Below are 23,513 nucleotides of genomic sequence, written 5' to 3'. Positions count from 1 at the left end.
CCGACGAGGGAGGTGCTTCTCGGGGTTTACCTTGGTGGCTTGGTTTTGGTTTGGTTCTCAGTAGTAGTATAATTAATTCTGATTAATTACTATGTAACTGGGTCAATGGTAATTCATCAACTCGTAGTAAATAGCTTTAATAAAATTTTGCCAACACTTAAAAGCTAATGCAGTTGAGTCAGCCAGCCTAGAGCCTCATAGTTTGTGTTATACTTGTTGAGTACAAGTTGTGTACTCACCTTTGCCTCTTCTCTACTTTTTCCTCTTGGCTACGCTACTGCTGCTCAGTTCCTGCCGACACGAGGGAGTTCGTCCAGCGCTACCAGGACTTCGAGGACTTCTAGGTGCTTCGTCTCCCAGTCGACGTCCCTGTGGCGCCCTGCTTCGGCTTCGGAGAGCTTTATTCGTATTTTGTACTTCGCTTCCGCTGTATCAGACTTTTATGTCATTATTGTAATAAATAACATTCGTATTCGCTTTATTATGTCTTTTTACGTGATATGTGCTATGATATACTGTTCATTCTGTTGTATATACGTGTGACTTGATCCTGGCACGTATATGATTGCTCGGTTTATGTTCTTTTATAAACCGGGTGTTACAAAGTGGTATCAGAGCCATATCGACTGTAGGACGAAGCCTAGATAGAACTGGTCGAGTTTTAGGACTTCTTCTTTCCAATCCTTGCCTGCTGAAACTATTTTACTATTATACCCCTTGAATTCTATTCCTTTTACTCGTCTTGCCTGATTTCTCTCTCTGAAGAATAGTTTTCGTAGATTTTGGCCTGAATCAGTCATCTGACCACCATGAGTATAGCTAGGTGACCTTTTATAATAATACGATAGCACGTTCTGCGACGCGTTGTGATTAGTCGAGTCTTTTGCTAAACTCGGCTAAGTCGTGAAAATTGTCTGCTTGTTATTATGCTACATGTTTGATTTGGATCTTTGAATGATTGCATAGCTTAGTAGTTTAAATTTGCTTAAAGAAAATCACTCTGATGTTAAAGCTAACTAATTAATAAAATGAGTTAGATCGTTGGGGGTAAAACAGTCAACTCTGTCCTGTCTACCTTATCATGGCTGAGCCTTTTTCCGCAAAGAGTTATCATATCCATCTGAGTTTATTCCTGCAATATCCTTACTCGTGAAATCTTTTGTTCAAATCAGATGGTGAACACCAGGAGCACCGGTTCGGGTTCTGGCCAGCAGCAGGGTCAGAACAACCAGGGTACTGGGATCCCGATGCCGCCGCCTTTGACTCCGGAGCAGTACTTCCAGCTCCAGATGCAGATGATGGCTACCCTGAACAACACCGTTCAGGCTCTTCAGCACGCTCACACTCAGCCTCCGCCTCCTCCACCGCCGCAGCCTCGCGACAGGCGTGCTGAGTTCCTGAGGGGTCACCCGCCGACGTTCTCTCACACGTCCGACCCTCTTCAGGCTGACGACTGGCTCCGTGCAGTGGAGCGTCAGCTGGACATCGCCCAGTGCGATGATCGTGAGCGCGTCTTGTACGCAGCAGGACAGCTGCGAGGTGCAGCTTTGGACTGGTGGGAGTCCCACCCAGTTCACGACCGCGAGGCTCTCACTTGGCTCCAGTTCAGGGAGCGCTTCCGCAGCCACAACGTCCCCGCGGGTGTTATGAAGATGAAGCAGAAGGAGTTCCTTGCACTGAAGCAGGTAATCTTAAGAATAATCATTCAGCGTTTTCTTTTGAGCTAATGCTCCTTGTTCTATCCTTATGAATCTTGAGTTAATCTTCCGATATCTATCTGTCTTTGACAATTCAGGGGACTATGTCGGTCACGGAGTATCGTGATCGTTTTCTTCAGCTGGCACGCTACGCCCCTGCTGAGGTTGCGGATGACCGCAAGAAGCAGGAGCACTTCATGGAGGGTCTTGAGGACTACCTCCAGTACGCGCTGCTCAACCTCCGCTTCGACGACTTCAACCATCTGGTTGACAGTGCGCTCAACACTGAGCGTAAGCACCTAGAGATGGAGGACAAGAAGAGGAAGGTTGTCCCCGTTGCTTCCGGCAGCAACACTCGTCCTCGACTCCAGCCGCCTCAGCCGTACCAGCAGCAGTACCGGCCTCCTCAGCAGTACCAGCAGAGGCCACCGCAGCAGTACCCGCCTCGACAGCAGCAGGCAGGTCAGGGCCCGAGGTTACCAGCACCTCCGGCTCGTGCTCCACCAGCTCCACCGGCACCGCAGGCTCCACGTCCGGCAGCTCCTACCGGACAGCAGGCTCAGGGACCTCCTCGCACCTGCTTTCACTGCGGCCAGCCGGGGCACTACGCCAACGCTTGCCCCCGGAAGGCGCAGGCGGGACAGCAGGGGCGCCCAGCTCAGCCCAGGGCGCCAGCACAGGGCAGGGTGAACCACGTGACGGCCGAGTCAGCGGCCGAGGCTCCCAACGTGGTTATTGGTACGTTCATGGTTAATTCATATCCAGCTACAGTGCTTTTTGATACTGGTGCTACGCATTCCTTCATTACTCAGTCTTTTGTCGAGCATCATGGTATTCATACTAGCACATTAAAGAGGTGCCTGTTAGTATCTTCACCGGGAGGACAGTTGAGGTCTCACACTTACTGCCCGAGAGTCAGTGTTTCTTTGAGGGGAGTAGAGTTCTGTACTGATCTGATGGTGCTAGACACCAAGGGCATTGATGTCATTCTGGGAATGGAGACTCTGGCCAAATGGGGAGTTCGGATAGATTGTGCTCAGAGGACAGTCTTGCTATCAGCTTCCAGTGGCCAAGAGGTTGTTATCAGTGCAGTAGAGCCTTCTGGATTTCTTCATCAGATGGAGGCTAGACCCACGGACGGTATTCGCGTGGTGTCTGAATTCCCGGATGTCTTTCCGGATGATCTGCCAGGTATGCCGCCTGAACGCGCCATTGAGTTTTGTATTGATCTCTTGCCTGGCACAGCTCCTATTGCAAAGCGGCCCTACCGTATGGCACCTATAGAGCATGAAGAAGTAAAGAAGACTATTGATGAGTTGCTAGCCAAGGGCTATATCCGTCGCAGCTTCTCTCCTTGGGCTTTTCCATTGTTGCTGGTAGATAAGAAGGATGGCTCGAAGAGGATGTGTGTGGATTATCGGGAGCTGAATGCAGTCACCATCAAGAACAAGCATCCACTGCCCCGTATTGAGGATCTCTTCGATTTGCTTCGAGGTGCTCGTATATTCTCGAAGATTGATCTTCGTTCGGGATATTTTCAGCTGAGGATCCGTCCTGGGGATATTCCGAAGACGGCATTCACCTGCAAGTACGGGCTATATGAGTATACAGTCATGTCCTTCGGCTTGACTAATGCCCCGGCTTACTTCATGCATCTGATGAACATGGTTTTCATGGACTATCTGGATGTCTTCGTGGTGATTTTCATTGATGATATCCTGATCTTCTCCAAGACAGAAGAAGAGCATGAGGAGCATCTGAGACTCGTATTGCAGAGACTGAGAGAGCATCAGCTGTATGCCAAGTTCAGCAAGTGCGAGTTCTGGATTGACGAGGTTCCATTCCTCGGTCATGTTATCTCTCAGGGAGGCATTGCTGTTGATCCAAGCAAGGTGAAGGATGTGCTCGAGTGGGAGACACCGCAGACAGTGAAGGAAGTCAGATCTTTCTTGGGCTTAGCTGGATATTATCGGAGGTTCATTGAGAATTTCTCCAAGATCGCGAAGCCTTTGACTTCTTTGCTGGAGAAGAATGTGGTTTTTGTATGGACTGATGAGCGTCAGATGGCCTTTGATGAGCTGAAGAAAAGGTTGACTACGGCGCCAGTCCTGACTCTGCCAGACCAGACGAAGAGGTTCACGGTATATTGTGATGCTTCGAAGGATGGTCTTGGGTGTGTTCTGATGCAGGAGGGCAGAGTGATAGCTTATGCTTCACGGCAGTTACGTCGGCATGAGCTGAATTATCCTACTCATGATCTTGAGTTAGCCGCAGTTGTGCATGCTCTGAAGATTTGGAGGCATTACTTGTATGGGCAGCGGTGTGGTATCTACACTGATCACAAGAGCCTCAAGTACATTTTCACGCAGAATGAGCTGAACATGCGGCAGAGAAGATGGCTAGAGTTGGTCAAGGACTATGATCTGGAGATTCACTATCATCCGGGCAAGGCCAATGTTGTAGCAGATGCTCTGAGTAGAAGAAGTTATGTCAACATGGCCGTGGCTTTCCAGATGCCTCCAGAGTTATGCGAGGAGTTCGAGCAGTTGAGTCTGGGCTTCTTGCATCATACCTCCAATGCAGCATTTGAGGCAGTACCGACTCTAGAGTCAGAGATCAGGCAGCATCAGAAAGATGATGAGAAGCTGCAGGAGATTCGCGAGTTGCTCAAGAAGGGCAAGGCTCCTCATTTTAGAGAGGATGATCAGGGTACCTTGTGGTACAAGAACCGGATCTGCGTGCCTGATGTGCATGATCTCCGGAAGTTGATTCTGAGTGAGGCCCATGATACAGCATATTCTATTCATCCGGGCAGCACGAAGATGTACTATGATCTGAAGGAACGTTTCTGGTGGTATGGTATGAAGCGTTCAGTGGCAGAGTACGTGGCTATTTGTGACACCTGTCAGCGTGTCAAGGCTGAGCATCAGAGGCCAGCAGGTCTATTGCAGCCTTTGAAGATCCCAGAGTGGAAATGGGAAGAAATCACTATGGACTTCATTGTTGGATTGCCTCGTACTCAGAAAGGGTACAACTCTATTTGGGTAGTAGTGGATCGCCTGACGAAGGTTGCTCACTTCATTCCAGTGAACACTACTTACTCCGGTGCTAGACTTGCAGAGTTGTACATCTCTCGGATTGTCTGCTTGCATGGTGTGCCAAAGAAGATTATATCTGACAGAGGGTCTCAGTTCACTTCTCATTTCTGGGAGCAGCTCCATGATTCGTTGGATACGAAGCTGCGTTTCAGTACGGCTTATCACCCTCAGACAGATGGGCAGACAGAGAGAACCAACCAAGTGTTGGAGGATATGCTGAGAGCTTGTGCTATTCAGTATGGTACTAGTTGGGATAAGTGCCTGTCATTTGCTGAGTTCTCATATAACAACAGCTATCAGGCCAGTCTAAAGAAGTCTCCCTTTGAGGCATTGTATGGCAGAAAGTGCAGGACTCCTCTCTATTGGGATCAGATCGGTGAGAAGCAGCTCTTTGGCCCTGAGATCATAGATGATGCAGAGCAGATGGTTCAGGCTGTGCGAGAAAATCTGAGGATTGCACAGGGCAGACAGAAGAGCTATGCTGATGGCAAACGGAGAGACCTGACTTTCAGTGTCGGTGATTATGTGTATCTGAAGGTGTCTCCGATGCGAGGAATCCGCAGATTCAATGTCAAAGGGAAGTTAGCACCTCGTTATGTGGGGCCATTCAAGGTGCTAGAGCGGAAAGGCGAAGTTGCTTATCGCCTGGAGTTACCTCTCAGTCTCTCGGGAGTTCATGATGTCTTCCATATATCTCAGCTGAAGAGGTGTTTGCGAGTACCCGAGGAGCAGGCACCCCTGGATGGAGTAGATGTCCAGGAGGATCTGACTTATACTGAGCATCCGGTGAAGATTCTGGAGACGTCAGAGAGGGTTACTCGGAACAAGCGCATCAAGATGTGCAGAGTTCAGTGGAGTCATCACAGTGAAGCTGAGGCTACTTGGGAGCGAGAAGATGAGTTGAAGAAGACATATCCGGATCTCTTTGCTAGCCAGCCCAGCTAAATCTCGGGACGAGATTTCTTTAAGGGGGTAGGGTATGTAACACCCTATTTTTAAACTTCAGTATTTATTAATAAATTAATTGGCTTTAGATAATTTTCTAAGGTTTATTGTGTTTAGTTGGCATTTAATCTAATTTTTGTTCCTTAATTTATTAAAATTTATCATAGGTTTAAATTTTTGTTGCATTCATGCTGGTGCATAATTTTATTTGAGTGTGGTTTGAATTCAAATTCAATTTTGAATTCAAACTTTGTTTGAATTGGTTTTGGAAAAGGAGAATTAGAAAAGGAAACAAAACCCAAAACCAAACCCAAGACCCAGCCCAAACCTCTTTCCCAAACCCGGCCCAAGTCTACCCAGCACCGGCCCACTCCTCCCTCTCCTTTCCCCGCAGCCCAACCCGAGACGGCCCGCTTCACCCCCTTCTCCGCACGGCCCTCTCCCGGTCCGCCTCCTCCTTCTCTCTCTCCCCGCCAGCGCGTCCCGCTCCCCTTCGGCCCAGCTGGCGCTGGCCTGCTCCCACGCCCGCCTCACGCTCAGCCCAGCGCGGCCACGCAGCAGCCGCTCGGCCTGGCCCACCCGTCAGCCTGCGCGCCCAGCCCCACACCCCCCCGCTCGCGCAGCAGCTCCGCTGAGCGCCCGCGCCACGCCACTCCCTCTGACCAGCCGGGCCCACTTGCCAGCTCTTTCCCCTCCGCAGCGCAACGATCCCGCCCGCACGGCCGAGATCCCCGGCCGGGAATCACGCCGGCTTTCCAACCGCGGGCGCGCACGCCCAGGTCAACCGCCGGCCTTTAAATGCCGCCCGCGGACCCCCCTGCTCCCTCCAACCCTAGCCGCCACCCCCCCTCGCCGCTCTGCTCCGCCGCGCTCTGCTCCGCCGCGCCCTGCTCCGCCGAGGACCGGCCACGCCACCTCCCCGCCCTCGCCGAGCACTGCTGGAGCACCGCACGGAGGAGGAGTTCGCCTGCAGCCGCCCCCCACGCCCTCTACCCCGCGCTCTGCACGGGGATTGCTCGCCGGAGCAACACCGAGCCACCACCACCGAGCGGCTGCACCGCCGACGTCCCTCCGCTGCGACCCCGGACGCCTCGAGCCTCGGTAAGAAACAGCGCCGCCACCCCGTCCTTTTGCGCTAAGTTTTAGGTCGGGTAGCGCACCGTAGACCCCCCTGCACCGGTCACCGGCGAACCACCGCCGCCCCTCACCGTGGTGAGCTCCTGCAAAACCCACATCCCCTTCCCCGTGTGCCCAGTTGGTTTCGCCATGACACGGACTACCTCCCTGACCCAAGCCCGCTCCGATTTGAGCTCGGGAGCACTGAAATGCCGAAGTCCGGCGAGCTCCCAGTGCCCCGCCGCCGCAGGAGCAGAACTCCGGCGACCAGCGCCGCCGCCCGCGCCCCCAACCGATCTTGGCCGCCAGATCCGTATGCAACGGCCAGGATTAGATCTTGGATCGAACCAACTAGAACCCTTAGATCCAGATCTGACGGCCGTGGTGCGTGCGTACCGGTTCGCCCTGGCGATTTTGTTAAAGAGACCTCCACCTTCCTTGTAATCAACCCGCGGTCCAGCCTTTTTCAAAAATAATTACGTATAGGTCCTGTTTTTAATGTTTAGGCCCCTGACCTTCCCAGAAATTGAACCCGCCGTCCCTGTCCTTGTGTTTTTGCACGTTAGCCCCTATAGCTACGCTTTAATTACGTTTTAGCCCTCGGTTTTTGTAGAAAACCCCCTGAAACTCCAGTTTTCTTATAAATAAGCCCCTGAACCTTGTTTTTAGCCTAGATTACGCGTTTTAGCTCCGTTTTAGGTGGTTTTTGCGCTCACGCGATCGTTGTAACGCGTAGAATAGTTCTAGAGTAGTTTTGTGTGTTGATTTTATGTATTGATGTACTGTTTCTTAGTTTTTGTTAATGTTTGCTTGTATGCTTATTTTCGTGCATTGTTTTGGCCATGTGTTCGTGAGTAGACGCTGAGCTACCTGAGGAGCCCCAGTACCAGTACCCAGAGCAGCCGTCTTCCGAGCACTTTGAGCAGCAGCCAGAGCAGTACGAGGAAGGCAAGTATAACATGAACAACCTATCACCTTTAAATATAATCTCATACTGCATTTTAATACTGTATGCCTATAAGGACTTTCCTAGCCACTTTATATCCTTTATATATACCTTTGGGTTGCATTTTGGTTAGTTGTGCTAGGTTGCTGCGCTATAACACACTCTGGTCCTTTTTAATTAATTTGATTAATGGTTTACTTGAACTTAATTCTGAGAGTGGCACTCTGTGTGGCTTGAGTGGCTCACTTCTCGTTAAAATTGGCTTTTGTTAGAAACATGGTTTAGGGGGCCAGCACGGTGCTTACTGCCTGGTTGGCCACTCTCCATAAGGACCGGTTCATAGAGCGACAACCTGGGACAACAGCGCTACCACAAGGCTAGAATGGGATAGACTTGGCGTAATAACTAGATCTTTTTGGTTTGGAGTAACTTACCTGCGGGGCAAGAGTAGTAAGCTTCAATGGTCCCTGCTCCTCCGGCTTGGTCTGTGCTTGGATTGCGCTCCTGTGCTTGTACCCCCGGAGGTGGGCCCCATCGTCGCCGACCTAACTCTCGCGGTTACGCCTTACCAACGAGATTCTTTTTAAAGGCCTCGTAGTGAGTCGCTGGCCATCTCACCTAAGGAAGTGTGATGAACAACTGGCGTAGCTCACGACTTGTGGGTAAAGATGTGCAACCTCTGCAGAGTGTAAAACTGGTATACTAGCCGTGCTCACGGTTATGAGCGGCCCAGATCCTCCTTTTGATTAGTGAAGTTATCTCCTTCCGACGAGGGAGGTGCTTCTCGGGGTTTACCTTGGTGGCTTGGTTTTGGTTTGGTTCTCAGTAGTAGTATAATTAATTCTGATTAATTACTATGTAACTGGGTCAATGGTAATTCATCAACTCGTAGTAAATAGCTTTAATAAAATTTTGCCAACACTTAAAAGCTAATGCAGTTGAGTCAGCCAGCCTAGAGCCTCATAGTTTGTGTTATACTTGTTGAGTACAAGTTGTGTACTCACCCTTGCCTCTTCTCTACTTTTTCCTCTTGGCTACGCTACTGCTGCTCAGTTCCTGCCGACACGAGGGAGTTCGTCCAGCGCTACCAGGACTTCGAGGACTTCTAGGTGCTTCGTCTCCCAGTCGACGTCCCTGTGGCGCCCTGCTTCGGCTTCGGAGAGCTTTATTCGTATTTTGTACTTCGCTTCCGCTGTATCAGACTTTTATGTCATTATTGTAATAAATAACATTCGTATTCGCTTTATTATGTCTTTTTACGTGATATGTGCTATGATATACTGTTCATTCTGTTGTATATACGTGTGACTTGATCCTGGCACGTATATGATTGCTCGGTTTATGTTCTTTTATAAACCGGGTGTTACACTAATTCAGTGTTATCGTAAACGCTAAACGGTAAACAGACGGTCACATGCTGTTTAGCCCATTATTCAGGCAAAATGGATGTTTAAACACACAAAATGGATGTTTAAATGGTCAAAATGATGAATTAAATGAAAACGGTGTACCAATGTGTAGCGTTTAAATGGTGTGTAAACAAGCTAAATGACCATCTAGGCGAACATTGCTAATTCACTATAGAATTTATGTGTTGCCAAAAATCTGGAGAGGATGACCTCTAAGCTAAAAAGACACTGAACACACATCAGAGGTGTAGAATATATATAGTTACCTTGTGTGTGTGTGTGTGGGGGGGGGGGGTCATTTTTGTTGCATATGGGATTGGTGGCAAGGGAGGAAAAAAAAAGAGTGTCACTGTCGGTGAAGATAGTTAGCTATTTTTGAGCTCTCTGCATTATGAGATGGCCGTACTTAACCGGCGCCCTAGCACGTACAAGATGAACAGCCAAAGCATGCTATAAAGACTTAAACACACTAAAGCGCCGGTAGCTCATTTATCGTACGTAGTACGAAGTTGGTTACATGGGTTGAATCTCCCCTGTTTCCTCTACTGTAAGTCTCTGTAACATGCCGTACCTCTCCGTGCAAGGACATTATTCATAATCTGCAGATTATTGTTGGGTCACCACTGATACAAGATTGCCTGCATACTGTCCCTCAGTACTTGGCACGCCATACTTGTATTAACTAACCGCAAGCTAGTTTAAGCTAGTTCTAGATCTAGTGTTTTCTCCCTCAGCTCTAGTTGGAGAAAAATATACCCCCGGCCCCTCTGTTCCAAAACATATGTCATTCTAGTTCTTTCACATATCAAACTTAAATAAACTCATCTAATTTTGACCAAAATTTTAGAAAAATGCACAACATCTGCAGTATCAAATTAATTTTTTCCATAAAATATATCTTGTAGTGCATTTAATATATATTTTTAATTCAATAAGCTTAGTTAGAATTAGAGAAGCTCAACTTAGGCCAAAACTTATTGAAGTCGATCGTCACGAACATGTGGTTAGGCGATAAATATGGGGCAGTACAGTAAGCAACAGGAACCTTTTGGTAATCTAAACTATCTTCATCTGAGGTCATATGTAAGAGTTATGATTTTTCAAAAGTTAGGATGGACCAATTTTCGTACTTCGACTTAAAGAAAGCTATTTCTTGGTTGAACTTTTTTGTTATTTTCTTTCACTAACATACTTTGGCACTCCCGATGTGCAAAAAAATTTCGCTCTTTAAAAGAATACAAAAATATGCCATTTTTCATTTTATGGCAGAAAAACCATATTTTCTCTCTTTCAAAGAACGATGATGTGATTTTTCTATAATTTTCTTTTTTATATGATTATGATGTAGTTTCCCTATTAATCCATATATTGAAAAAATCGATTCATGAATTGTGACCCCACATGAACAATTATTGTGGTCTTCCATAATTACCCCTATGAATATACTAGTACGTCCACATTGGTTGCATGCATGCATAATTTGGTCCACAACTTTTTGGTAGCTACTAATTTGCCCCACACAACAGTATATGTATATAGTATATACTATATAATTTTTGTGTGTAGGGGGCTGTTGATGGAGCTGTCATGCACGCTGAGGGCTTCATTATGGTCTGCTCACTCGATCAGCTCCGTGCACGCTCCCGGTTAGCTAGCTTGACAGTGGCCTCCCAACACTCAAGAGCATTACACCCTGAGGTGTCACTGTTGCTAATCAATGGTCCGAGAGCGATCGAAATCTTGATACGGTTGGGGCTGAAAGAAACCTCAATGATGGTTGAGAGCACGCACACCCACACAAATAAACCACACATTGCTCTGTCATCGCTGATGATGCCAAGTGATTGATGATTTTCGTGTGAAAATTCAAAAAGGCTCAAGTCCTGTCACCTGCACAATAATTCTATTTATGGTGTCTTCTATGTTTTTACACTTATAAAATCATATATATATATATATATATATATATATATATATATATATATATATATATATATATATATATTAAGGTATGCGCACAGTTAACCATTAACTCTTCAGTTGTAGCTAAGTTGAATACAATTTTCAAGAATGGTAAAATAAACATAAAAATGTTATATACTAAAGTGTAGTCTGCCAGTGATGAAAACAGGGCTAGTAAAGAAAAAGTTTGAGAAGTGTCGTTGTTGTACTCATATAATTTGACAAGTCAACAATGAAACATAAAGATTTGATTGAAATGCTTGGACGAACCACAGTGAAAATTACTAAGATTTGATTGAAATGCTTGGACGAACGGCAGTGAAAGTTACCAGTTCTATCAGAATAGTTACTAATTAGTTTTAGAAGAAGCCCCATCGATCACGCTATCTTCTCCATTAATATTCGAAGAATCTTCATAACAAAAAAAATGTATCTTGGATATTGTTTAATTGTTATATATAATCAGCAATAAAAATCAGCAACTGCACATTGGTTTTTGTTGAGAAAATTCTCTCTTCTATAACGTTTTGTTTGGCTTGTCATCGTTTCTAGATGGTACTTAGATACTTATCCAGTAATTTTCATAAATCAGTGAGATAGAGATATTCTATTAGATGCATGGAAAAATTGTAGGCAAATTTGCCTTTCCCTATTGTAGGCACTAATTAAAATCTGAAGTGGCTCTATCGTGCTTCTTCCTTGTTTGGCAATATTCCAACTCAATCAATATGGACACCCCACCCTTGCTTAAACAATTACATATTTTCAAATTTCAATTGCAAGAAGTAAACGAGCACATGAAAAAACATTGAGGGACTAATAAATTAGTTGTCATTCTTCTATTTGCAGAGTCAACTGAACTGTTTTAATTAACCATATTTGAATATATGATCATATTCAGATCAGACGATCTGTACCAATATCTGATTATTGGTCTAAGTTTAGGTCCTAATTAAGCTAAAAATGTCACGCGATCTCTCATAATAATGTTCTTAATTGGTTAAAATAAAAAAGCAAAAGTAGAAAAACCGGTTGAATCCTGATTATATTTTTCACTACTATCATTGAAATAGAGAGAGATTTGATTGAAGTGCTTTGAGGACCTACAGTGAAAGTTACAATAGTATTCTTTTATACTCACCACTAATAGTTCTAGATGTCAATAATGGTTGTCATAGACTTGCTAAAACGACTATAAACTATCTGCTTCCAGAATTAAGCACATGGAAAAATACATATATTTTGCTATACACTATTAGTTGAATTTAAATTTCAGTAGTCAACTGAACCAGATCTATTAATTATATATTATGCTCATATTCGGAGACCATGTGTGCGCTGTTAATCGAAGTCTGTATAGGAAAAAAAATACAGTACGTGGACTATACTATATATTGCCTTCTGCACGATTAGATCCACGAACTGCGCTCTCATGCTCTTGTGACCCTACTGTCATCATGTTCTTGAGCGTGATTATTAAAAACTCAACAGCCAAACAGATTGATTAACCAACCACGCATGCTTCTAACAGATTATTATATCTCATGGATAGGTAATGACCCGTGAATGAAATAAGCAAATACTATATATATTGTTCATGCACGCCAAACACCACCCCCATACAAGTTGCCAATATAATTCTAAGTTGATTCCGAGCTCGTACAAATAAGATCTTACTAATTATAAGGAGCTCCTATATATTACTGTTAGACTCAAGGTTTTAAATCTTCCGTTATAGCCCATTATTGCTATTTGAACTCGTGTGTAATTTAGCCACTATATCATTTTAGCCTGCTATAACCTATTTTTAGAGTCCAGCTGATGGACCCACTTGTCAGCTGACAACCAAAGATAGTTCCAGCAATGATACTGGAATTCTTATCGACTACATGAACGACGGCCTCAATTCCATTTTTCATATAGATAATCTCTCTTACTTCTCTATTTCTTGCTCCCATCCCCATTAATTCTAAATCTGTACACTTGCTAAAACAAATACAGATTGCCGATCGCTCGAAAAATAACCTAGCTCATATGCTCAAAAGCATGTGTAATATCTTAGTTTTAAACTAAAAAAACATTATGCGCATTATTATATCAGTCTCCTGCAAAAACGAAATAGATCCATCAACTGGGCTTTTGTGCTTCTTGTGACCCTACCACAATCATGGTGTGGAGTGCAATTACTTAACATATCAACAACCAAACAGAGTGATTAACATTGCACGCATGCTCATGGGAAACTATATATATCATATCTCAGGGATATAGGTAATGACCCTGAAAGTGCGCAAATCCAAGTTCGTACAAGTTGCCAATTATAAACTGATTCCGAGTGTGTACGAACATAATCTAACTGAATCATAAGTAATTCCAATTGTCAGACGTGTTCCCCATGTCATTTTGCTACCGCACCCACCTGTCAGCCCCTCCGATTAACCAAGATAGTTTTGACGTGATTTGATCTTATAATATCTGTGTCCATCGAGGTCGCTGATCAAAATATATTTGGTTCCCGTGATGCCCCTCTAACGGTCGGAAGTGAAGTTCCAAGAAGCCTGCAAGCCCCTCTTGCAGGTCAAATTTCTACCACTATGTGTAACTAGTAGAAAAAATAGTCATTTTTATACTTGCATTAGATTATCAACACCCATGAGCAAATCCAACCTTGCCATCTCATGTTCTCACTTGCGTAGCTGTCATTATAACTTTCTAAACAGACCATTTCACTCCCAAATCCAAATGGCTCATGTTCATAGAAATGACCTCTCGAAAACAGTACAATTCCGCGTCACTGCATTATCCCACGAGCGAAATTAAAGGAGAAAATTAAAAGGACATCATATGGCATATGGGCTTCTTTGAGCTTTTGCCGTGATTAAAGAGGAGCAAAGCTGATTAGGCCACTTGCTTAAAGCTAACTAAAGCCTGTGTGAATCTAAGCTAAGCTGGATTAGGAGTGGCCGCTACTCCATCCAGCCAATGGGAACGGAGTAAAGGGAGGGGGTGGGCGATCACGTGGCCCTAACGGCAGGGGTTGTGTTGTGCCCTCCACTCCTTCGTTTAGGCGCGCCGCCGTCAGGGCATCCGAAGCTTCGCTAACGGCGCCGTCAAGGTGCGGCGCGGGCCCATGTAGCAGGGGCGCTAGCGGCTGTGCTCACCTCACCGGTCACCACGCCAGGGGACCGAGATACTGGTGTGGGCCTAGACCATTTGACATTTTACTTCGTTAATTATTTTTTCCGGCTCTTCTCTTTTGGAGCTATGGTGATGAGTTGATGTTGCCACTTGTGCATGGGAAATCGGAGTCATGCTGAAAAAAAAAGGAAAGTAGTAGAAGATAACTCATGTTATGAGTTGGAGCTACGCATGATGAGATATGCATCCACTAGATTGGGAATGACGAAGAATATGTGGACAAGGTCGACGTAGATCAACCTACTCTTGTCTCTTGGCGAATATGGCCACAGATTACACGGAGATGGAATTGTTTGTATGTATCAATATTGGTCGACATCGAAAAACTTAAAGCAAATATATTTAAAGATTTCGAATATGCTATTTTGTCATCTCCCAACTTTTGTGAGGATAGAAACCAAGCAGACAAATATAGAGGTATGGAACATCTCAATTATTCCGTCACGCATAACCCTACAAAGATGTCCTTTTAAAGTTGTTTTGCCATGCTACAAATACCTGAGCAAACATTTCTCTACTAAGATGTCCAGTTTACTACAATCCATTCGAATCACCCTGGAAACACTTCAGGTCATGCCTAACCACCTCTAATCAACCACCAAATTCACAAATATCGCAACAAAAAACCCAAAATGACACCAAAAATTTAAAGAAACACATAGTAAGTTGCATGTTGCAACCCTAGAACAGCTGCATTGTGAATAAAAGCCCAGAAGCCAGCGCAGTAGCATTGCAATGGAGCGGTAGGCCCACCGGGGGCGGTGACGGGAAGCCTCTCAGTCCACTGGTAACCGTATAACCCCCTCGCGGTCTTCACTCCCGCTGCTTCACGCAGTCGGCGCCTCCATTCTGCTCCCCTCCCTCCCTGTCCTTTTCCGCTCAGCCCCCTCTCCTTCCCATATATTCGCGCCCCGCTCCACGCCCCCCGCTCCTTGTCTCACACCGCAACCGCAAGTGCCTTGGGCCCCTTCTCCAGGGGAGCTCGAGGTTTCCTCTATTTGCGAACAGGTCCCTACCCCGGCGCTGCCATCCTCCCGCCATGGACACCAAGAAGCAGGGCTTCTTCTCCGCGCTGCGGGAGGAGGTGGCACGCGGGCTGTCGCCGGCGCGGGCGCGGAGGCGCTCGGCGTCCAACGCGGCCGAGGTGGCGGCGGCGCTGCGCGTGGCCGGAGGGGCGGGGGAGGCGCTCGCGCCGCTCATGGAGGGCCCGGATCCGGAGGCGGCCCCGGGCGCCGGCGGCGGCGCGCGGCGGGAGGGGTGGGGCCAGTGGGTGCGCGGCCAGCTCCAGCTCGCGCGCCCGCCGGCGTCCGCGGCGGCGGCGGGGGCGGGGGCGGACGCGGGCGCCGCGCGGCGGAACGACCTGAGGCTGCTGCTCGGCGTCATGGGCGCGCCGCTCGCGCCCGTGCACGTCAGCGCCGCCGAGCCGCTGCCGCACCTCAGCATCAAGGACACCCCCATTGTAAGGACCAAACCCCGCCGCTGCTCGCTTCCTGCTTTCGCTTGCGTGCGTGTTCTTGCTCTAGATTGGGCTCAGTTGGGTGCTCGGTGAAATTCCTGAGCCGAAATTTTATGCGCTTTGCGGTTTGCAGTCCCGGCGTCAAGATTTGAGTTTCTTGATAGCTGAATGTGCCCCCTTGTAGCTCGAACTGCTGTCTTTTTCTGTGCTGCGTTCTTGAGCTGCTGCTTCAGTTTACTGTGCGAGCTTTTGTCTGATGTTTCCCCTGACATTTATTCCAGAAAGCTTGTTGGCTCCCTAGGGGAAGGGAAACAGAAAACACTGTAAAAATGGGTTCTTGATGTGATGTGTTTGGGGGGATTTGTTCATTTCCTAAAATATTGGCATCTGAGCACATTGCGGCTGTAAAGGTGGCTTTCCTTACCTGTTGTGATATGACAGGCAACGTCCATTTGCAGTAATTGTTCTTCAGAAATTATTCGCTGTAAAGAATGATTAGCCGAGCTATTCGCTGTAAATTTCGGTTCTTCAGTATACCCGTACAACTGTGTAACAGTGAGTTCTTGGTGTGTTTGTTCTCCGCAGGAGACCTCGTCGGCGCAGTACATCCTGCAACAGTACCTGGCTGCCTCCGGTGGTCAGAGGCTGCTTTCCTCCATCCGGAACGCCTATGCCATGGGCAAGGTGAGGATGGTCGCTACTGAGTTCGAGACCGGTGGCCGTGTTGTGAGGAACCGCATGGCGGCGCAGCGCGCCGAGCCTGGCCGCTTCGTGCTGTGGCAGATGGCCCCAGAGATGTGGTACATTGAGCTGGCCGTTGGTGGGAGCAAGGTGCACGCTGGTTGCAACGGCAAGCTTGTGTGGCGCCACACACCATGGCTTGGTGCGCATGCCGCGAAGGGCCCTGTCCGCCCTCTCCGCCGTGCTCTTCAGGTAGACGTCGGTGTAAACCAGTTTTACCACATGCTTGTAGCTGCATTGTCTGGTGAAGGGCCTGAATTTGACTGAAAAATTGTTCTTCCTGGTCTCTCTAGGGCTTGGATCCATTGACTGCAGCAAGCATGTTTGCTGGTGCAAGGTGCATTGGCGAGAGGAAGGTGAATGGAGAGGATTGCTTCATCCTGAAGCTGTGTGCTGATCCTGAGACGCTCAGAGCACGCAGCGAGGGGCTAGCGGAGATCATCCGGCATGTCCTCTTTGGGTACTTCAGCCAGAAGACCGGGCTTCTTGTCCATATTGAGGACTCACACCTCACTCGAATCCAGTCAACAACAGGAGGAGATGCAGTTTACTGGGAGACTACTATCAATTCCTTCATTGAGGACTACCGTCCTGTGGAGGGTATTATGATTGCACACTCTGGGCGCTCAGCTGTGACCCTATTCCGTTTTGGGGAGGCAGCTATGAGCCACACCAAGACTCGTATGGAGGAGGCATGGAGTATCGAGGAGGTTGCATTCAACGTGCCGGGCCTCTCCATGGATTGTTTCATCCCGCCCACTGATATCAAGTCTGGATCTGTCAGTGAGACTGTTGAGCTTCCGCAAGGTGAGAAGAGCAAGGTCGGTCTTCTCCCATGCCATCGTGCTAAGGTTGCGGCTCTAGAAAAGGCAGATGATAACGTCGCGTGGAGCGGAGCCCTACAGCTAGATTGCAAGTGATTGGTAGCCCGTCCATACTCAGCTTCTTGCATTCCAACTGACTGATTTTGATGGATGTAGGGTAGAGAAACAAAGAGCTAAGGAGGATTTGGAGCTTTACCATTCCAAATGTCCTCTGTAAATAGGAAGCTTAAGGCACTAACATGGCCTTCCATATCCCAGAGGAGGCCTTGTGTGAAGAATCCTGTCTGATCTCATCCTGAGATTTGGTAGTAGGTAGTCTTGTCTGTAATTTGTGTCTTTCTTCTGTCGGTACCTCATGGAGGAAGAACCATGGGTGTTCTTCTCCATCCAGCCACATGATACGGATCATGGAGGTGGTGCTTCTTTCTGTCATAGTCACACTAATCATCAGAGGCCAGCCAGGAAGAAAGGATTTCCTCGCGGGCAATTGAGAGTGATTTCATCGTCGTTGAGTCTGATTAGCAGCAGTCTAGTAGGCTTGGGTTGGTGATAGTCTGTGGTCAAGCTAACTTTTAGGGGGGAATTATGTAATCTGTGGGTGGTCCTGATGGGGGTCAGGCTGTGTACCCTTTTCTTCACATCTCTATTATTTAGTATGAGATGGTGGTAGTATTCTACAGAAGTTTGATGTAAGCCAAAACTTCTATGAATATCATGGCTTGAATTGTTTTTTTTTTGTTTTGTTTTTTTTTCTGTGCACTCATGTCTTCTCTTTCTCCCTTTTGTATGCTAAAGCTCATGGTATTAGCTTTCTGAAATGTTAAATTGTCATCAGTATCATAATGCAGCTTCAATGTAGCCCCTCCCCCCCCCCCCCAGCTTGCATTTAACTTTGGTCTGTAGTATGCTGGGGAGTATGATTCATTAGTATAATAGCCCCTCTTCACAGCCCAACAAGACTCTTAAATTATTTAGTTCAAAATTGTATAAGATTAGAACCCGGCTCTTTTAGGACCCGGCTCTTATATTTTCTAGTTCAAAATATTGGGCCCTTTACCACCCCTAATGATGGCCCCCCTCAGGTGTTGTGATGCATATATGTACTAGTATTATCTCTGTTATGAGCTGTGACTCGCTAGCTTTGCCACTTTGTTAGGAGTATCTCTTTGCTTTGTGCTCCATTCCCTGAGAAGCTTCAGGCTCCAGCACCATGGCAATGCCATCACACTCATGCCGTTGGCATTGATGGCCTTGCTCTTACTTGCCCCCATCTTTCTTCATGGAAGGAATAGCTTTATTCTTAGGGCTGTGTGTTCTCCTTGGGAAGAAGAGACCATTGTCTAAACTAAATAAAGTACTCGTAGGACAACTCTCACCTCCTAGCTCCTTGTTGAGTCAAACTCTTGAAGATTGGACCTTTGCATCAGTACCTGCAGAATTTTTTTTGTCCCCCCTCCAGATGTGCTGAGTGCATCACCTTGCATCATGACCGTTGTAACAACTGTGAACAAAACCATGGAACACCATTGTTAAGGTCTATTGTTTGGAAATCGTAAAATTTCCCCAGATTTTGTGGGAGCCAATTGGTTCATATGGATTTCATTTAAAGTTTGTGCGCATTCCTGATTCCTGTCTTCCAAATAGTTCTTGAAGTCCAAACTGTGCACTTTCATGCTACAACAGGATCAAACAGAGCATACTGCTTCAGGCTTCTACTAGTTTGACAATGAAGCCCCCCTCCTATGCACAAAGGCTACAAAAGGTTGCTACAAAAAAGCAGGCAATAACAATGTCAAATATATCCGCTTTAACACCAGCAGCAGGAACAGCTAATCAAATTATTGATGCTAATTGATCATCCATTTCCACGCGGTTCAACTGGGGTCTACGCACACGATCCGAATGGAAAAACATGAAAAAAGACGCCCCGATTCAGCGAGATCCATCACCAAAATCAATCAAACACATGAATCCAGCAAAATTTCCGCAGCTTTCCGCCACCCGTTTGCTGCGTTTTCACGAACTGAAGGACCACACACAAGGGAGTCACATGAGCAATGGAAGGTTGTTACGAAGGCCATCACCCCCTTTTAGAGCCTTGGGGCTACTCTGCACAACAAAAATTCCGATCAATCATGCGTGGAGAGAGCTAGGTAGGGCACTGAATTGCTCACACTTTTGACTTGGGTGGCATCGGCAAAGTCTTGATCAAAAGGTGGCTCGCTAGTTGAAAAAGTTGCAAAGGTCCCCCCGGCCAAAAAAAAAAAGTTGCCACCTTTACCCCTCTAGTGCAATTGCAGGGCGCTTTGTTCAGTGCTAATATTCCATTCCATCTCATTCCACGGCGTGCCTGGCGTGGCGTCTCATAGCTCAGGGTGCTGCTGGTGGCGTGGTGTCATGGCGGCAACTGAAAGAAATTTTACCTGGCGCACAGTGCAGGGATGAGGTGAGGTCACAGTGAATGTGATCCAGACAGACAGTCAGTCAGAGATCTGATCAAGAGATGCCTCTGGGGGTAAAGAGTGGTTAAAGGTGGTAAACAAAGCGGGAGTAAGCCTGAAGCATTCTGCAGGCACTCTACTCTGCTGTAAAGTGACAGTGTGTGATGCGGTCATGGAGAAAGGTTTTGGTCTACTGCTGCAGCCTGCAGAGTGAGAATGTCTCGGAGTTTTTATTATTGGCAAAGATGCAGAAGAATCTACCGTGCCTTTTCTGGTAGCTGCATAGCTTCACTTGCACCACAGCGGTTGCAGTTTTAATATGGAAAGAATCGAGCTTTTTGGATGAGCTGGTTGGCGAATGAAATCAACATGGCTGCGTTTCTCTTAACCAACCGGCGGGCTTGAGCTTTCGGACGAGCTGGTCGGTGCATGGAACTCGACAGGAGATTGTGCAAGCAACGGAGTGGGAACAAAGAACTGTGCAGGTTCTTTTGCAACTGGATGCCACTACTAGCGTCGTTGTTTTGTATGGCATGCAGCAGCATCCTATGCAGCTGCTGGTCTACATCAGAAAAGACCGGCTCTTGCATGAGATACAATGTTAGCTTGCTGTTCAGCTGACTAGTGGTGGCTGTCCCTGAAGGACACAAGCTGGATGCATAATTATGCAGGACAGAGATGGTGAGTGTGTGGGAATTGGATCCCATTCAGTTGATCTGAATGTGATACTAGTGTTCAGACAAGCAGTGTTCACACGGCAGTAGCGCGAGTGATACGGATCATGGTGTGCATGTACAGTCATGTTGTACTAGATATTTATGTCTGTCTTGCTCATAATTTCAGTCCTCCCCGGATATCTTGTATTTTTTTTTCATTTACGTCAATAGAAGCACGCACTGTCTGGTGCCATATGTTTAAGAGAAACGTCAGCAGTGTGCCAGTGTCGTCTCCAACAAAAAAAAAAGAATGTTACTTCGTTGTAGCAACACATGGTGAAATTTGGTGGTAACTGCAACTGTCCCTTCACTGAACATATTTCAGTAAGATACTAATACTGATCGGAACCAAACAAAAATCCAGGTCAGTACAATGACATTTATTACTCAGTGGATCATGGGTTACAAAAAGAATAATAAAACAGAATAAATACTTAAATTCCTCCACAAATATATGGAGCATATGAATACGTTATGTCACTACACAAATACAAACAGAAAGATATTTAAAAAAATACAACAGAAAGATAATCAAATGGACATTGAGAAAGAAAAAGGAACTAGGTCTTAGATTACAAAGATGATACAAGAACAGTTTGCTGCAGTGACAGAAAAGGGATCCTCGCAGAGTATTCCTGTAACAACAACAGGTAGACTAGAATTTTTAAGATAGAAGAATGAAATTATCCTTTTCAGAAGGTTGAAATGTGCTTATTTGAGAAAAGAAATTGTACATAAAGTTCAGAAAAATTGCTCGATATAAATTCTTGCCCTTCGGCCAAAAGGAAAAATCTTAAAAATTAACATACATTACATCCTCACATCATAGCCATCCATCAAATCTGAGTCAAAACGTAGCAAACAATTTAGCCGAGTGTTAGAAATTCCGAGAAGAAAAGGGAAAGGAAAAAACAGTGCGGACTTGCTGTACTGGGCTCAATTTAGATGGGCCAAGCGTAAGCAGATGCTGTTGCCCACAGCCTAAACTAAACTCGCTACTTACACATTGGGCTAAGAAAGTTACCCTTTCTGGGCCTCCAGTGGACAGATCGGACTGTTATCTGAGCCCAGCAAGGCCTGCATGTGTTCAATCTGAGCCCAGCAACTGTGATCCCTCTCAGCAAAAAAAATAATAATAAAGCAACTGTGATCCTGAACCATTTGCAAGCAGCGGATCACTCTCCATTTGCAGGCAGCCTTTTTCGTTTTTCTCCCTTTGCACTGTTGCTGTTAGTACCTCCGAAGCATCTTGGCATTGCTTGCCACTTAAGACAAAGAAAGGAGAGGACGAAGAGCAAAGGTAAAGGCAAAGCAGACCCTCATTACCATGGATCCTTTTATGGCTTTGTGACTTGCGAGAGATATCACTAGATAGGTAGGGTCATCTTGCGCTAATCATGCCATCACCACCACCATGCAGTTGTTGGTTGTTCACTTACCACACTCTTCCAAAGCTACTGCTTGATCCTGTTCCTACGTACCCTCTCCAAAACAGTTACGAGTAGTATTGATACATGGCAGTTGCAGGTAGTTTTGTGAATGGCCGTGTTTGGTTTACTTTTCGTGAAATTTTTTTCGAAGGAATCTTGTATACATGGCACATTAAACAAGTCTATTTGCAAAATCTTTTTATAGATGGGTGTAAATTTGTGAGCCGAACCTAATGAACCTAATTAGTTTGTAATTAGATACAGTAATGATACAGTAACCATGGTCTAATCGTACGATCAAAGTCCTCATTAGCTACAGTACCATGATTGTGGAGATAGTTTTATAATTTGACTTTATTTAGTACCTGTAATTAGTGGTTAAAACTACAAAAAGTTTTTGCGAAAATTTTTTCACACCAAACCAGACGCGCCTAATAGTGAAAATCCACCCGAACCCCTCTCTATCTAGAACTCTTGTCACACTTGGTTTTAAGGACAAAACCGAATGCATAGCTATATATATGTCAGGATCAAGTTTCATACATATAGAGACATTATAAGTGAATAATCAGTAACAGTATCACGTAAAAACAACAATTAAAAGATTATCAGAGTTATATAGCTTATCCTGGAAACGATGGCTTCAAACTTCACAGGCAATCGACTGGGGGTTGCATACGCCTAGAACTCAGCAACATCTTCAAATACTTCAACTTTCTCTTCTGAGAAGCAATAAGTAAGGATGAATACACTTATGGTTGGTACTCAGCAAGACCACAAGAAATAACCAGAAAGTGATTTAAATCCATCTTTAAGTTTATTAATCATGTGAGGGTCCAAGCCGCTCTTGACCGTGAGCACGGCTAACCGGTTAGTTTTAACTCTACAGAGGTTGTACACTTTCACCACAATTCGCGTAAAAGTTCCGAAGAACTTTGAACCCAACCACGCATATGTGCTGATCAGGCACAATACCACACTTCCGAGGTGTGATTGCATAGGGACGCTACGAGGCCTTTACAAAGAATCCCTATATGTATGTGTTGGTCCCTGCCATTGCGGTCCCTCAGAAGACACAGCTTCCTTCACTCGCTCCACAACACAAACTCATAACCACCAAGCGAAACAACCCCAACACAACATATAGTTCATCTAATTAATTACTTAGCCAAGACCAGAGCCATATAGTATTGTGGTTGTACGGTTTTTTTGGGTGGTTCTCCATGTTCCAATTAAACCATAATACTCTTGTAAATAAGCATAGATAGAAAGATGGTTAGGGTCACTTTCCTTTCTCCAACGAAAAGCTACTCATACTGTTCTTCACTGCTCTTCAGTTTTTGCTCACTTGCAATTCTTGATCTTCAATCTTTGAATGGCGATCCTTCTACTCGAGGCGATCAACGAGCAACCATACAAAACAATCTAAAAGATACATCTAAGAACAATACACCAAAACAAAGAAAGGCTTTAAAAGAACACACTAAAGGATAGGGCTCGTTGCTATAGTTACGGAGGCGCAAAAAACACAGAA

General features: G+C 46.0%; 1 protein-coding gene across 1 annotated transcript; it reads left to right on the top strand.

Annotated features, from left to right (window-relative positions):
• Positions 1-15,195: 15,195 nt before the first annotated feature.
• On the top strand, positions 15,196-18,129 carry LOC120666599. The gene is made up of 3 exons (XM_039946472.1): positions 15,196-15,830; positions 16,413-16,760; positions 16,862-18,129. Exons 1-3 carry the CDS (start codon positions 15,411-15,413, stop codon positions 17,486-17,488), a joined length of 1,395 nt encoding a protein of 464 aa, XP_039802406.1. The 5' UTR covers positions 15,196-15,410; the 3' UTR covers positions 17,489-18,129.
• The last annotated feature ends 5,384 nt before the right edge of the window (positions 18,130-23,513 follow it).

This window comes from Panicum virgatum, chromosome 3N, assembly GCF_016808335.1.
Source record: "Panicum virgatum strain AP13 chromosome 3N, P.virgatum_v5, whole genome shotgun sequence".
Lineage (NCBI taxonomy): Eukaryota > Viridiplantae > Streptophyta > Magnoliopsida > Poales > Poaceae > Panicum > Panicum virgatum.
The sequence above is the reverse complement of the archived record's forward strand: the minus strand, read 5'-3'. Positions and strand labels throughout refer to the sequence as shown.